General features: G+C 43.4%; 2 protein-coding genes across 4 annotated transcripts in view; both read left to right on the top strand.

Annotated features, from left to right (window-relative positions):
* The window catches only part of spag7 (sperm associated antigen 7), a 4777-nt gene extending 3994 nt beyond the window's left edge, over positions 1 to 783 (top strand). For all 3 annotated transcript variants that reach the window (XR_007139675.1, XM_047809614.1, XM_027159450.2), the window contains one exon: positions 1 to 783. This exon is cut by the window's left edge. The gene's annotated coding sequence lies outside the window, so the exon portion shown is untranslated.
* Positions 784 to 3510: 2727 nt separating this feature from the next.
* rnf167 (ring finger protein 167) overlaps positions 3511 to 15000 on the top strand; it is a 17384-nt gene continuing 5894 nt past the window's right edge. The window contains exons 1-6 of the mRNA XM_047809613.1: positions 3511 to 3712; positions 8001 to 8116; positions 8224 to 8304; positions 8392 to 8532; positions 8875 to 8962; positions 10295 to 10385. Coding sequence (XP_047665569.1) covers positions 8018 to 8116; positions 8224 to 8304; positions 8392 to 8532; positions 8875 to 8962; positions 10295 to 10385 — 500 coding nt within the window. The 5' untranslated portion in view covers positions 3511 to 3712; positions 8001 to 8017. The remainder of the gene's footprint in view (positions 3713 to 8000; positions 8117 to 8223; positions 8305 to 8391; positions 8533 to 8874; positions 8963 to 10294; positions 10386 to 15000) is intronic.

Below are 15000 nucleotides of genomic sequence, written 5' to 3' on the forward strand. Positions count from 1 at the left end.
TTAAAGCTTATTAGTTTGGTGGATTTTATTTCTGTGTGTGTTCCTGATGCACTAAAAAGAACTCTCTTTAGTTTTTAGTGTGTTAGTTAACTGAAGTTACGTAAAACTAAAATGTGGGTGTGTCACTGTGAGCCATATATGGACATGTGGGTGGTTATATTTCAGTGATATAAGGCCAGAGATGGGAATGTGTCTTTCAGCTCATAAATGGCAGTATAAGGAAATTAATGGCACTGATTTAAAAAAAAGACATTACACATTTGGTGTGTGTGTGTCTGAGGTCATATATGGACAAAGACACGGCCACTGGACCGGCTTCTCCTCGGACAGTTTAAGGCTCAGCAGGAGAAAGCTGTCTGTTTTTTCCGAGTGTTTGTGACCGTTTAAACCTCGTGTGCTTCTGCAGCGTGTTCATATAAAAGTGTTCATCGTTCTCCAAAACGCTAACAAGATCGATCAGCGTCATGTAGGAAATGAGTCAGCGTGACGCACGATCGGACATGACGCATGACACTTTGTACAGTAGCATAAAACTCTTTCTTGTTCTTCGCTGAGAAGTTTTCATTACTGTATTCTGTCGTGTTCACGTTTGATCCAACGATGTAAAAGTCAAATGTTTGAAACTGAAAACCTCCTTCATATTTAAAGCATTTTAAAGCCTAAAGCTGAGTGTCAGTAATCAGTCCTGTAATTCTTTACATTTTACACACTGTGTCTAAGACGCCTGCTATTATAACAGACTTGTCTCATGTTGGAGTTTTAAATAAAGATCGGATGATGAAACGCGGCGTGTCGTGTCTGTTTTCGAGATTGAAACGCTTTTATTTAAAAATTAATGTATTCAAATTCATTCAAATAGGGTTGCCGATATTTTGTTTACAGCAGCAGATGGTTACAGTCAGGAATTGAACTATAATTAATAATAATCTGATTCCACATTCCTGCGACATTCCTGTACGATGTAGAGAATTCAGAAAGCTGTATTGTCCAGTTTGTGGATGTTCTACTGGGAGCGGTGTGTTGGTTGTACAGGAGACCTGTGGAACTGCTCCCTCACACACACACACACACACACACACACACACACACACTCGGGGTGAAGCTCAGTGTTGTCAGAGTCGACTCGTGGAGTGAGAGTCGTTCTCCAACATACATGACGGCTTGGCTATCGACCTCCTTTCTCCCACCACCTACACTGGATGGAGAGAAAAGATCTTACTCCATCTCTTCCTGTCCACAGCAGACGTGACTCCACCACACAACCCCATACAAACGGCACAGAGTCACAAAAGGTCTTGAGGTCTCTAAAGGACCTGAGTCTTCTCAGCAGGTCCAATCTGCCCTGTGCTTTGGTGTAAATGACTTACGGCATCATGTCAGACAGCCGTATACAGAGCAAACGTTACACAGCGGTTGAGGGACCAGCAGTGGCAGGCAGAGGAGCTGGGGTTCAAATCCCTGACCTTTTAACCTGGAAGCTATTGTAAAGTGTTAAAAACACAGTTCTCCCAGGTGATACAGGGCATTGTATAGGAACTATTTAACTAGGACATTAAATTTATTAATAAATACATAAAATAAACTACTGAAGTACAGTTTCACGTTGAAGATTTGTATTATGTTGAATGTCTCAAAGCATGTGCTGATCAACTGGCTCCTATTTTCACCAGTATCTTCAACAGATCACTGGAGCTGTGTGACGTCCCCTCCTGCTTTAAACTCTCCACAATCATCCCGGTCCACAAGAAACCCTCCATCACTGGACTAAATGACTACAGGCCTGTTGCTCTGACATCTGTTGCCATGAAGACCTTCGAACAGCTGGAATTGGCCCACCTAAAGTCTGTCACAGAACAGATGCTGGATCCCGTGCAAACAGGTCAGTGGACGACGCAGTCAACATCGGACTGCACTACATTCTGCAACACCTGGACTGCCCAGGGACAGACGCTCGGATTCTGTTCATTAACTTTAGTTCGGTCTTTAATACTATAATTCCGGAAATACTTCACTCCAAACTCCTAAGGCTCACTATCTGTCAGTGGATCACCAGCTTCCTGACAGACAGGAAACAACAGGTGAGACTGGGAGGTGTCACCTCCAGCATTCAGACAATCAGCACTGGCGCTCCACAGGGATGTGTCCTCTCCCCACTGCTGTTCTCTCTCTACACTAATGACTGCACTTCAAGTGACCCAACTGTAAACTCCTGAAGTTTGCAGATGATACTACGCTCATCGGTCTCCTCCAAGATGGCGATGTATCTCTATACCGAGAGGAGGTGAAGTGGCTGGTGCTACGGTGCAGTCAGAACAGTCTGGAGCTAAACACACTCAAAACTGTGGAGATGATAGTGGACTTTAGGAAAGACCCCCCAACACAACTCCCCCTCACAATATCCAACAGCCCGGTGTCATCTGTGGAGGTCTTCAAGTTTCTCAAGACCTGAAATGGGAGTGCAACATAAACTCCATCATCAAAAAGGCCCAGCAGAAGATGTAGTTTCTACATCAATTAAGGAAGTTTGTTCTGCCACAGGAGCTGTTGATGCTGTTCTACACTGCAGTCATTGAGTCTGTCCTGTTCACATCCATCACCATCTGGTTTGGTGCAGCAACAAAACAGGACAGTAACAGACCGCAACGCATTGTTAGAACAGCAGAAATAATAGTTGGCACACCCTGCCCACCCCCAGGACTTGTACGGCACAAGAACCAGAAACCGGGCAGGGAAAATCACCACTGCCCCTTCACACCCTGGACATTACCTCTTTCAGCTCCTCCCTTCTGTCAAGATCTCTGCTTACTAAAACTGCCAGACAGTAAACAGTTAACAGTTTCTTTCCCCAGACAATCACCCTGATTAACACCTCACCATCATTATATTATAATTATAACACTGCCTCTTATCATAAGTGCTGCATTATCAGAACCGTCAGTCATCACATCATCAGTATATTACACACTACTGCTGCTGTGTATTGCACAAAAAGCATAACATTGCACAATATTGTTATCTGCTCTCCCACACTTTATGTACATTACTGATCGTTCATATTCATATTTTATACATTTTATTCATTCTATATCCTCATTTTATACTCATTCTGTCTACATTGTGTCTCATCATCTGCATTGTTTTCTTGTATAGTATTGTGCTATTTATGTCTGTACATTTGAGAGTCACAAACTGCTGGAACCAAACTCCTTGTGTGTGTCAACATCAACACACTTGGCCAATAAACCTGATTCTGATGTATGTTCTGCTATATACAGTGTAGTAAAATCTCGCGAGATCTACAGGACTGTCCGTATCAGCGGTAACATCTCGCGAGATTTACGGACTGACCGTATCAGCGGTAACATCTCGCGAGATTTACGGACTGACCGTATCAGCGGTAACATCTCGCGAGATTTACAGCTCGTCCATCTGTTGTAGACAGTAGGAGCTGAAGTCTCGCGAGACTTAGAGCTCGTCAGTGTTGTGGATGGGAGAGATATCGCGATATCTGCGCCTCAGGTTGGCCTTGTTGATGAACCGTAAACACACGGAAACAACGAAAAGAGCTGCCGATGTTTTGTCATGACGAAGCTGTAAAGTTTAATGTTCCCTTTTTCCCTGGGATTAAAAGTGGCTTGTGTTTAAGGCGAGCAGCGTGTGTGTGATCAGTCACCAAGGATTTGTAGTGTTTTGTGGAGTTTTCAGGACGCTAGTAAGTATATTATATTAGTATACTTTATATTAATATACAGTATATTAGTATACATGTCATTAACATACATGTCATTAATATACATGTCATTAACATATATTAATATACTTTATATTAATATATATTATATTAGTATACATGTCATTAATAAACGTCATTAATATACATTACATTAATATACATGTCATTAACATATATTAACATACATGTAATTAACATTACTATTACATTAACATACATGTCATTAACATACATTACATTAACATACACATCATTATCATTACTGTTACATTAACATACATGTTATTAACATACATTACATTAACATACACATCATTATCATTACTGTTATATTAACATACATGTTATTAACATTACTATTACATTAACATACGTTACATTAACATTACTATTACATTAATATACTTGTCATTAACATACATTACATTAACATACACATCATTATCATTACTATTACATTAACATACATGTTATTAACATTACTATTACATTAATATACTTGTCATTAACATACATGTCATTAACATACACATCATTATCATTACTGTTACATTTATAGTCTGCAGTGTGAATGTTATAATCAGTTATAGATCTGAATTAACACGACATTTTAAATATTTATATAGGCTTTAAACAGTATTAGTAATGTGACTTCACTTGATGCAGGTTGGATTGGGATCATAACTAAACATGACGGTTTATTCGTCACTTGTGTCACTTCACTTCCCTCATCTTTACTGTGTCTCACATCTTCACTTCCTCATGGTTGGTTTTGTTGTGTTGTGTTGTTTAAACTGCACAATTCTTCTGTCTCGTGTATGTGTGGATCTTGTGTAAATGTATAACTCGATTAAACACACTAATAAAAGTGAATTGCACCTGAAATAATCTGTTAAGAGCCTCAAAAATCAGTAGAGAGTGAAACTCGTCCAGGGAACGAGATCCTCCTCTGTCTTTTCCTCTTTAGCTTCCTTTCATCATATTAGAAGTTTTTCAGAGGTTCCTGTGGTTAAAAAACATCACATGCTTAAACCATGCTGGGTGTATACACACACACACACACACACACATACACAGAGAGAGAGAGAGAGAGAGAGAGAGAGAGAGATACACACACAGACACACACACAGAGACATACACACAGAGACACACACACACACACACACACAGAGACACACACACACAGAGACACACACACAGAGACATACACACAGAGACAGACATACACACAGAGACACACACAGACACACACAGACACACACACAGAGACACACTCACACACACACACACACAGAGACACACACACAGAGACAGACACACATTCAGAGACACACACACAGACACACATTCAGACGCACACACAGGTGCGCACACACACGCACACACACAGAACAAACCCCACAGCACATTGCTAATCTTGTCATAAAGCTGTGTTCCAAATCATTGGAATGTTTTGAGGTCTGAAACAGTTTTTCGGTGTTAATACCTGATTAATAAAGTAGGTTAGTGGCACAGATTTAGAAAGGAGTGTGAATTGCGACCCGAATTGTGGGATTGCTCTCTTATTTAATCCGCCGTGTTTAATTCGGTGTTCGAAAGTTTCTCGTTATAATAAAGAAACGAGACGTTTATTCACTTGACGTCTTACGGCTCGGTAACTTTTTCCTCACTCCATGTTGACTTTCTTACTTTCTTTACATTACATTTCACATTGTTCTTCATTTCCCTTTCTCTAACCTTTATTCGTCTTGTGCCAAGTTTGTGTACGTTTGTCACACACACCTCTTTCCCACTGAGGCTTTAGGTGATAAGTACAGCGATAATATCCACGTGTGTGTGACAGAAGCTTTGATACGATGCTCCTTGTCTCCTGATTCTCTCTGACATCCTTCATAACCACATCACCGTTACAGTATCGTCAGCACGATTAATATCAGTGTGTTGTGTTGTGTGTAAGTACATCACAAACCCCGAGCTCGTGCTCACTCGAGTGATCAGTCAGTAATCAGGGAATAAGGTGTTGCTTAAGAGAAAAGCTTTAAAGACAGAGAGTCTGCAGTCTGAGCGCTGAGCGAGACGATGATGTCATCAACACTCTTATTAATGATGTCTGTGGTGTCTTGTACTCTTAATCCTTACTTAATGATTATGTTCTTCTTTGTTGTGTTGTTGTGATGGTGTTGTGTTGTTGTGTGTGATGGTGTTGTGTTGTTGTGTGTGATGGTGTTGTGCTGTGATTGTGTTGTGTTGTGATGGTGTTGTGTTGTGATGGTGTTGTGTGTGTGATTGGGTTGTGTGTGATTGGGTTGTGTGTGATGGTGTTGTGTGTGATGGTGTTGTGTTGTTGTGTGTGATGGTGTGTGTGATAGTGTTGTGTGTGATGGTGTTGTGATAGTGTTGTGTTGTTGTGTGATGTTGTGTGTGTGTGTGTGGTGGTGTGTGATGTGTGTGTGTTGTGTGTGTGTGAGGTGGTGTGATAGTGTTGTGGTGTGTGATGTTGTGGTGTGTGTGGTGGTGTGTGGTGTGTGATGTGTGTGTGTTGGTGATGTTGTGTGTGTGATGTGTGTGTTGTTGTGTGTGTTGTGTTGTTGTGTGATGTTGTGTGTGATGTGTGTGTGTGGGTGGTGTGTGGAGTGTTGTGGTGTGATGGTGTGGTGTTGTGGATGTGATGTGTGGTGTGTTGGGTGTGAGTGGTTGTGTGGAGTGTGTGGTGTGGTGTGGTGTGATGGTGTTGTGTGTGTGTGTGTGATGTTGTGGTGTGGTGTGTGTGTGATGTGGTGTGTGTGTGTTGTGTGTGTTGTGATGTTGTGGTGTGTTGTGGATGTGTGTGTGATGGTGGTGTTGTGTGTTGGGTGTGATGTGTGTGTGTGGTGTGTGTGTTGTGTGTGTGTGTGTGTGTGTGTTGTGTTGTGTGTGTTGTGATGTGTGTGATGTGATGTGTGTGTGTGATGTGTGTGATGTGTGTGTGTGATGTGATGTGTGTGATGTGATGTGTGTGTGATGTGTGTGATGTGTGTGATGTGATGTGTGTGTGATGTGTGTGATGTGTGTGTGTGTGGTGTGTGTGATGTTTGTGTGTGTGTGTGTTGTGTGTGTGCTGTTGTGTGTGGTGTGTGGTGTTGTGTGTGATGTGGTGTGTGTTGTTGTGTGTGTGTGTGTGTGCTGTGTTGTGTTGTGTGTGTGTGTTGTGTGGTGTGATGTTGTGTGTGTGATGTTGTGCTCGTGTTGTGTTGTTGTGTGTGTGTTGTGTGTGTGTGGGTGTGTGTGTTTGTGTGATGTTTGTTTGTGTGTTGTGGTTGTGGTGTGTGTGTTGTGTGTGTGTGGTGTGTGTGTGTGGTGTGTGTGTTGTGTTGGTGGTGTGTGTGTTGTTGTGTGATGTTGTGTGTGATGTTGGTGTGTGTGATGTTGTGATAGTGTTGTGTTGTTGTGTGTGATGTTGTGTGTGATGTTGTGTTGTTGTGTGTGATGTTGTTGTGATAGTGTTGTGTTGTTGTGTTTAATGTTGTTGTGTGTGATGTTGTGTTGTGTGATGTTGTGATAGTGTTGTGTTGTTGTGTGATGTTGTGTTGTTGTGTGTGATGTTGTTGTGATAGTGTTGTGTTGTGTGTGATGTTGTTGTGTGTGATGTTGTGATAGTGTTGTGTTGTGTGTGATGTTGTTGTGTGTGATGTTGTGATAGTGTTGTGTTGTGTGTGATGTTGTGATAGTGTTGTGTTGTGTGTGATGTTGTTGTGTGTGTGATGTGATAGTGTTGTGTTGTTGTGTGTGATGTTGTTGTGTGTGTGATGTGATAGTGTTGTGTTGTGTGTGATGTTGTTGTGTGTGTGATGTGATAGTGTTGTGTTGTGTGTGTGTGATGTGACTCTAAAGTTCAGTCTGATAACATTATCATGTGACTGAGACGTGAAACTTGTTGCTCTCGTTTGTCTGCAGTTTCTCTGATTAAACCCTCAGATCTGTGTGTGTTCATTAGGTCGAGTTCATTAACACGTCTTCACACTGCTGCGTGTTCAATTGTCCTTGTTTTGTTTTGTTTTGTTTTGTTTTGTTTTGTTTTGTTTTGTTTTGTTTTGTTTTGTTTTGTTTTGTTTTGTTTTGTTTTGTTTTTTGTTTTGTTTTGTTTTGTTTTGTTTGTATTCACATTTGATCTGATTGAGATCACACTAACATTACAATCATGAATCTTTCTGTATTTTATCTGTAAATTAACTTCTCTCTCTCCCCCTCCCCCCTTTCCCCCTGCCCCCTCTTCCCCCTCCCCCTCAGCCCTACTGTGTATCAGGATGGTGTGTGTGTGGTGTGTGGAGGGTCGGTTGAGGACGTTGACCTTCGCCCTCTGCTCCATGCTGACCTTTTCCCCAGGTCACGCTTACATCTACATTGTGAGTGATGTTCAGATCTCAGCATGTACCAGAGTCCGATCTTGTCCTCTGTCTCTTTCTCCACCTGTCCTGACTTATGTCCTGTCTTCCTCTCCTTTATGTTGCAGCATCTCAATAACATGAGCTCCTTGCTGTTGGAGGACTGGCCGGCTCTGTTTGGGTCTCCTCTGCCTCCAGGGGGACTGATGGTGAGACCCAGGACATCTGCCCTCTGTCTGTCCTCCATGTCTCTGTAAATACACACCTGTCTCTCTCTCTCTTTGTCTCACTCTCAGGGCGTTCTGGTGGAGTCTCGTCCTGTGAACGCCTGCGCTCCTATAGATCCTCCTCCGGTCCTTCCCACCTCCTCCGACCCCAACAGCACCGTCGGCTTCATCGTCCTGATCCGTCGCTACGACTGTAACTTCGATATGAAGGTGAGCGTCGTGCTGCATGAAGCTCCACGTCACGCTTATGAGCCCCATGTGAACATATGAACAGATACATAATAAAGTAATATAGTGAAACACACAGTGAGGTTCCAGCTCACTAGTACAGACGTCTGCTACATCTGAGACAAAGGAACTTCTCCAACACGAGTGTTTTAGATATAGCTGGATGTCATGAGTGTGAGAAGTGAATATAAAAAGCTGGACTTAATGACACATTTATTCTAAATGACACGCGGCTCAGTTATAAAGTACAACAAAGGATTTCACAGAGAAAAGCAGCTACTTTTGTTCCTCAGTATGTAAAAGTTTTCACACGTCTTCACTCAGGTGCTTCACGCTCAGCAGGCTGGATACAGCGCCGCCATCGTACACAACGTTTACTCTGATGCACTACTGAGCATGAACTACAGCAACGGTGTGACACACACACACACACATACCTCTCACACACACACACACACACCTCACACCCTCACATGCACACACCTTTCACACACCTCTCTCACACCTCACACACCTCTCTCTCACACACACACACCTCTCTCACACACCTCTCACACACACACACACACACACCTCTCACACACACACACCTCTCTCACACACCTCTCACACACACACACCTCTCACACACACACACACCTCACACCCTCACATGCACACACCTTTCACACACCTCTCTCACACCTCATACACCTCTCTCTCACACACACACACCTCTCTCACACACCTCACACACACACACACCTCTCACACACACACACCTCTCTCACACACCTCTCACACACACACACCTCTCACACACACACAAACACACACACACACACACCTCACACCCTCACATGCATACACCTTTCACACACTTCTCTCACACCTCACACACCTCTCTCTCACACACACACACACACACACACACACACACACACACACACACACACACACACCTCACACCCTCACATGCATACACCTTTCACACACTTCTCTCACACCTCACACACCTCTCTCTCACACACACACACACACACACACACACCTCACACCCTCACATGCACACACCTTTCACACACCTCACACACCTCTCTCACACACACACACACACACACACACACACACACACACCTCACACCCTCATATGCACACACCTTTCATACACACACACCGTACACACACCTCTCACACCTCACACACACCTTTCACACCTCTCTCACACTCACACACCCCTGAGACCTCACACACACCTCTCTTACACACACCTCTCACACACACACACACACACACACACCTCTCACACACACACACACACACACACCTCTCTTACACACACCTCTCACACACACACACCTCTCTTACACACACCTCTCACACACACACCTCTCTTACACACACCTCTCACACACACACCTCTCTCACACCTCACACAAACCTCTCGCACACCTTTCACACACACACACACACACACACACACACACACACACACACACACACACACACACACACACCCAACCTCTTACACATACCTCTCTCACACACACACACGCGCGCACACACCTTTTACACAATCACACACACGCCTCTCATACACACTTCACATACACACTCACACACCTCACACACTCCTAGTCTGATTGACTGGATTAGGGATAAAGTTGGACTTTGTCTACCATTGATTTCTCTGTGTGTGTGTGTGTGTGTGTGTGTGTGTGTGTGTGTGTGTGTGTGTGTGTGTTTGTGTGTGTGTGTGTTGCAGAGACAATAGCTGATGAGATCGAGATCCCGTCCGTGTTCACCAGTTATTACGCCTCCAAGATCCTCCGCAGTTCCATGAGTCCAGACCAAAGGTGAGACGAGACGCTGACAGACATCAGAGCTGAGAGATTTCTACAGTGTTTAATCCTCTGTAACTGTGTAAACATCAGTGTGTGTGTGTACATGCATATATAACTTATAACCACACTACGTCTCTGTTTCACTCATCTGAATCAGGCCATTACACTCAACTGGTTAGCTTCACTGGTTAGCTTCACTGGTTAGCTTCACTGGTTAGCTGTAGTGGTTAGCTGTTGTTAGCTGTTAGCTGTGGTGGTTAGCTGTTGTTAGCTGTGGTTAGCTGTAGTGGTTAGCTGTAGTGGTTAGCTGTAGTCAGCTGTGGTTAGCTGTTGTTAGCTGTGGTGGTTAGCTGTGGTTAGCTGTAGTGGTTAGCTGTAGTCAGCTGTGGTTAGCTGTAGTGGTTAGCTGTGGTGGTTAGCTGTGGTTAGCTGTTGTTAGCTGTAGTAAGCTGTAGTAAGCTGTAGTAAGCTGTAGTAGTTAGCTGTAGTAAGCTGTAGTGGTTAGCTGTAGTGGTTAGCTGTAGTGGTTAGCTGTAGTGGTTAGCTGTAGTGGTTAGCTGTAGTGGTTAGCTGTAGTAAGCTGTAGTTAGCTGCAGTAGTTAGCTGTAGTGGTTAGCTGTAGTGGTTAGCTGTAGTAAGCTGTAGTTAGCTGCAGTAGTTAGCTGTAGTGGTTAGCTGTAGTAAGCTGTAGTGGTTAGCTGTAGTAGTTAGCTGTAGTAAGCTGTTGTTAGCTGTAGTAGTTAGCTGTAGTAAGCTGTGGTGGTTAGCTGCAGTTGTTAGCTGTAGTGGTTAGCTGTAGTAAGCTGTTGTTAGCTGTAGTAGTTAGCTGTAGTAAGCTGTGGTGGTTAGCTGTAGTAAGCTGTAGTGGTTAGCTGTAGTTGTTAGCTGTAGTGGTTAGCTGTAGTGGTTAGCTGTAGTAAGCTGTTGTTAGCTGTAGTAGTTAGCTGTAGTAAGCTGTGGTGGTTAGCTGTAGTGGTTAGCTGTAGTAAGCTGTAGTGGTTAGCTGTAGTAGTTAGCTGTAGTAAGCTGTGGTGGTTAGCTGTAGTGGTTAGCTGTAGTTGTTAGCTGTAGTGGTTAGCTGTAGTAAGCTGTAGTGGTTAGCTGTAGTGGTTAGCTGTAGTAAGCTGTTGTTAGCTGTAGTAGTTAGCTGTAGTAAGCTGTGGTGGTTAGCTGCAGTAGTTAGCTGTAGTGGTTAGCTGTAGTGGTTAGCTGTAGTTGTTAGCTGTAGTGGTTAGCTGTAGTAAGCTGTAGTTAGCTGCAGTTGTTAGCTGTAGTGGTTAGCTGTAGTAAGCTGTAGTGGTTAGCTGTAGTGGTTAGCTTGTAGTGGTTAGCTGTAGTAAGCTGTTGTTAGCTGTAGTAGTTAGCTGTAGTAAGCTGTAGTTACCTGCAGTAGTTAGCTGTAGTGGTTAGCTGTAGTGGTTAGCTGTAGTAAGCTGTTGTTAGCTGTAGTAGTTAGCTGTAGTAAGCTGTGGTGGTTAGCTGTAGTGGTTAGCTGTAGTAAGCTGTAGTGGTTAGCTGTAGTGGTTAGCTGTAGTGGTTAGCTGTAGTAAGCTGTTGTTAGCTGTAGTAGTTAGCTGTAGTAAGCTGTGGTGGTTAGCTGTAGTGGTTAGCTGTAGTAGTTAGCTGTAGTGGTTAGCTGTAGTAAGCTGTAGTGGTTAGCTGTAGTTGTTAGCTGTAGTGGTTAGCTGTAGTAAGCTGTAGTTAGCTGCAGTTGTTAGCTGTAGTGGTTAGCTGTAGTAAGCTGTAGTGGTTAGCTGTAGTGGTTAGCTGTAGTAAGCTGTAGTGGTTAGCTGTAGTGGTTAGCTGTAGTGGTTAGCTGTAGTGGTTAGCTGTAGTGGTTAGCTGTAGTAAGCTGTAGTTAGCTGCAGTAGTTAGCTGTAGTGGTTAGCTGTAGTGGTTAGCTGTAGTAAGCTGTAGTTAGCTGCAGTAGTTAGCTGTAGTGGTTAGCTGTAGTAAGCTGTAGTGGTTAGCTGTAGTTGTTAGCTGTAGTGGTTAGCTGTAGTAAGCTGTAGTTAGCTGCAGTAGTTAGCTGTAGTGGTTAGCTGTAGTAAGCTGTAGTGGTTAGCTGTAGTAGTTAGCTGTAGTAAGCTGTTGTTAGCTGTAGTAGTTAGCTGTAGTAAGCTGTGGTGGTTAGCTGCAGTTGTTAGCTGTAGTGGTTAGCTGTAGTAAGCTGTAGTAAGCTGTAGTGGTTAGCTGTAGTGGTTAGCTGTAGTGGTTAGCTGTAGTAAGCTGTAGTTAGCTGCAGTAGTTAGCTGTAGTGGTTAGCTGTAGTGGTTAGCTGTAGTAAGCTGTAGTTAGCTGCAGTAGTTAGCTGTAGTGGTTAGCTGTAGTAAGCTGTAGTGGTTAGCTGTAGTAGTTAGCTGTAGTAAGCTGTTGTTAGCTGTAGTAGTTAGCTGTAGTAAGCTGTGGTGGTTAGCTGCAGTTGTTAGCTGTAGTGGTTAGCTGTAGTAAGCTGTTGTTAGCTGTAGTAGTTAGCTGTAGTAAGCTGTGGTGGTTAGCTGTAGTAAGCTGTAGTGGTTAGCTGTAGTTGTTAGCTGTAGTGGTTAGCTGTAGTGGTTAGCTGTAGTAAGCTGTTGTTAGCTGTAGTAGTTAGCTGTAGTAAGCTGTGGTGGTTAGCTGTAGTGGTTAGCTGTAGTAAGCTGTAGTGGTTAGCTGTAGTAGTTAGCTGTAGTAAGCTGTGGTGGTTAGCTGTAGTGGTTAGCTGTAGTTGTTAGCTGTAGTGGTTAGCTGTAGTAAGCTGTAGTGGTTAGCTGTAGTGGTTAGCTGTAGTAAGCTGTTGTTAGCTGTAGTAGTTAGCTGTAGTAAGCTGTGGTGGTTAGCTGCAGTAGTTAGCTGTAGTGGTTAGCTGTAGTGGTTAGCTGTAGTTGTTAGCTGTAGTGGTTAGCTGTAGTAAGCTGTAGTTAGCTGCAGTTGTTAGCTGTAGTGGTTAGCTGTAGTAAGCTGTAGTGGTTAGCTGTAGTGGTTAGCTGTAGTGGTTAGCTGTAGTAAGCTGTTGTTAGCTGTAGTAGTTAGCTGTAGTAAGCTGTAGTTACCTGCAGTAGTTAGCTGTAGTGGTTAGCTGTAGTGGTTAGCTGTAGTAAGCTGTTGTTAGCTGTAGTAGTTAGCTGTAGTAAGCTGTGGTGGTTAGCTGTAGTGGTTAGCTGTAGTAAGCTGTAGTGGTTAGCTGTAGTGGTTAGCTGTAGTGGTTAGCTGTAGTAAGCTGTTGTTAGCTGTAGTAGTTAGCTGTAGTAAGCTGTGGTGGTTAGCTGTAGTGGTTAGCTGTAGTAGTTAGCTGTAGTGGTTAGCTGTAGTAAGCTGTAGTGGTTAGCTGTAGTTGTTAGCTGTAGTGGTTAGCTGTAGTAAGCTGTAGTTAGCTGCAGTTGTTAGCTGTAGTGGTTAGCTGTAGTAAGCTGTAGTGGTTAGCTGTAGTGGTTAGCTGTAGTAAGCTGTAGTGGTTAGCTGTAGTGGTTAGCTGTAGTGGTTAGCTGTAGTGGTTAGCTGTAGTGGTTAGCTGTAGTAAGCTGTAGTTAGCTGCAGTAGTTAGCTGTAGTGGTTAGCTGTAGTGGTTAGCTGTAGTAAGCTGTAGTTAGCTGCAGTAGTTAGCTGTAGTGGTTAGCTGTAGTAAGCTGTAGTGGTTAGCTGTAGTTGTTAGCTGTAGTGGTTAGCTGTAGTAAGCTGTAGTTAGCTGCAGTAGTTAGCTGTAGTGGTTAGCTGTAGTAAGCTGTAGTGGTTAGCTGTAGTAGTTAGCTGTAGTAAGCTGTTGTTAGCTGTAGTAGTTAGCTGTAGTAAGCTGTGGTGGTTAGCTGCAGTTGTTAGCTGTAGTGGTTAGCTGTAGTAAGCTGTTGTTAGCTGTAGTAGTTAGCTGTAGTAAGCTGTGGTGGTTAGCTGTAGTGGTTAGCTGTAGTAAGCTGTAGTGGTTAGCTGTAGTTGTTAGCTGTAGTGGTTAGCTGTAGTAAGCTGTAGTGGTTAGCTGTAGTGGTTAGCTGTAGTAAGCTGTTGTTAGCTGTAGTAGTTAGCTGTAGTAAGCTGTGGTGGTTAGCTGCAGTAGTTAGCTGTAGTGGTTAGCTGTAGTGGTTAGCTGTAGTAGTTAGCTGTAGTGGTTAGCTGTAGTAAGCTGTAGTGGTTAGCTGTAGTTGTTAGCTGTAGTAGTTAGCTGTAGTAAGCTGTAGTTAGCTGCAGTTGTTAGCTGTAGTGGTTAGCTGTAGTAAGCTGTAGTGGTTAGCTGTAGTGGTTAGCTGTAGTAAGCTGTAGTGGTTAGCTGTAGTGGTTAGCTGTAGTGGTTAGCTGTAGTGGTTAGCTGTAGTGGTTAGCTGTAGTAAGCTGTAGTTAGCTGCAGTAGTTAGCTGTAGTGGTTAGCTGTAGTGGTTAGCTGTAGTGGTTAGCTGTAGTAAGCTGTAGTTAGCTGCAGTAGTTAGCTGTAGTGGTTAGCTGTAGTAAGCTGTAGTGGTTAGCTGTAGTTGTTAGCTGTAGTGGTTAGCTGTAGTAAGCTGTAGTTAGCTGCAGTAGTTAGCTGTAGTGGTTAGCTGTAGTAAGCTGTAGTGGTTAGCTGTAGTAGTTAGCTGTAGTAAGCTGTTGTTAGCTGTAGTAGTTAGCTGTAGTAAGCTGTGGTGGTTAGCTGCAGTTGTTAGCTGTAGTGGTTAGCTGTAGT

The sequence above is a fragment of the Tachysurus fulvidraco genome, chromosome 26 (genome assembly GCF_022655615.1).
Source record: "Tachysurus fulvidraco isolate hzauxx_2018 chromosome 26, HZAU_PFXX_2.0, whole genome shotgun sequence".
In the NCBI taxonomy this organism is placed as follows: domain Eukaryota; kingdom Metazoa; phylum Chordata; class Actinopteri; order Siluriformes; family Bagridae; genus Tachysurus; species Tachysurus fulvidraco.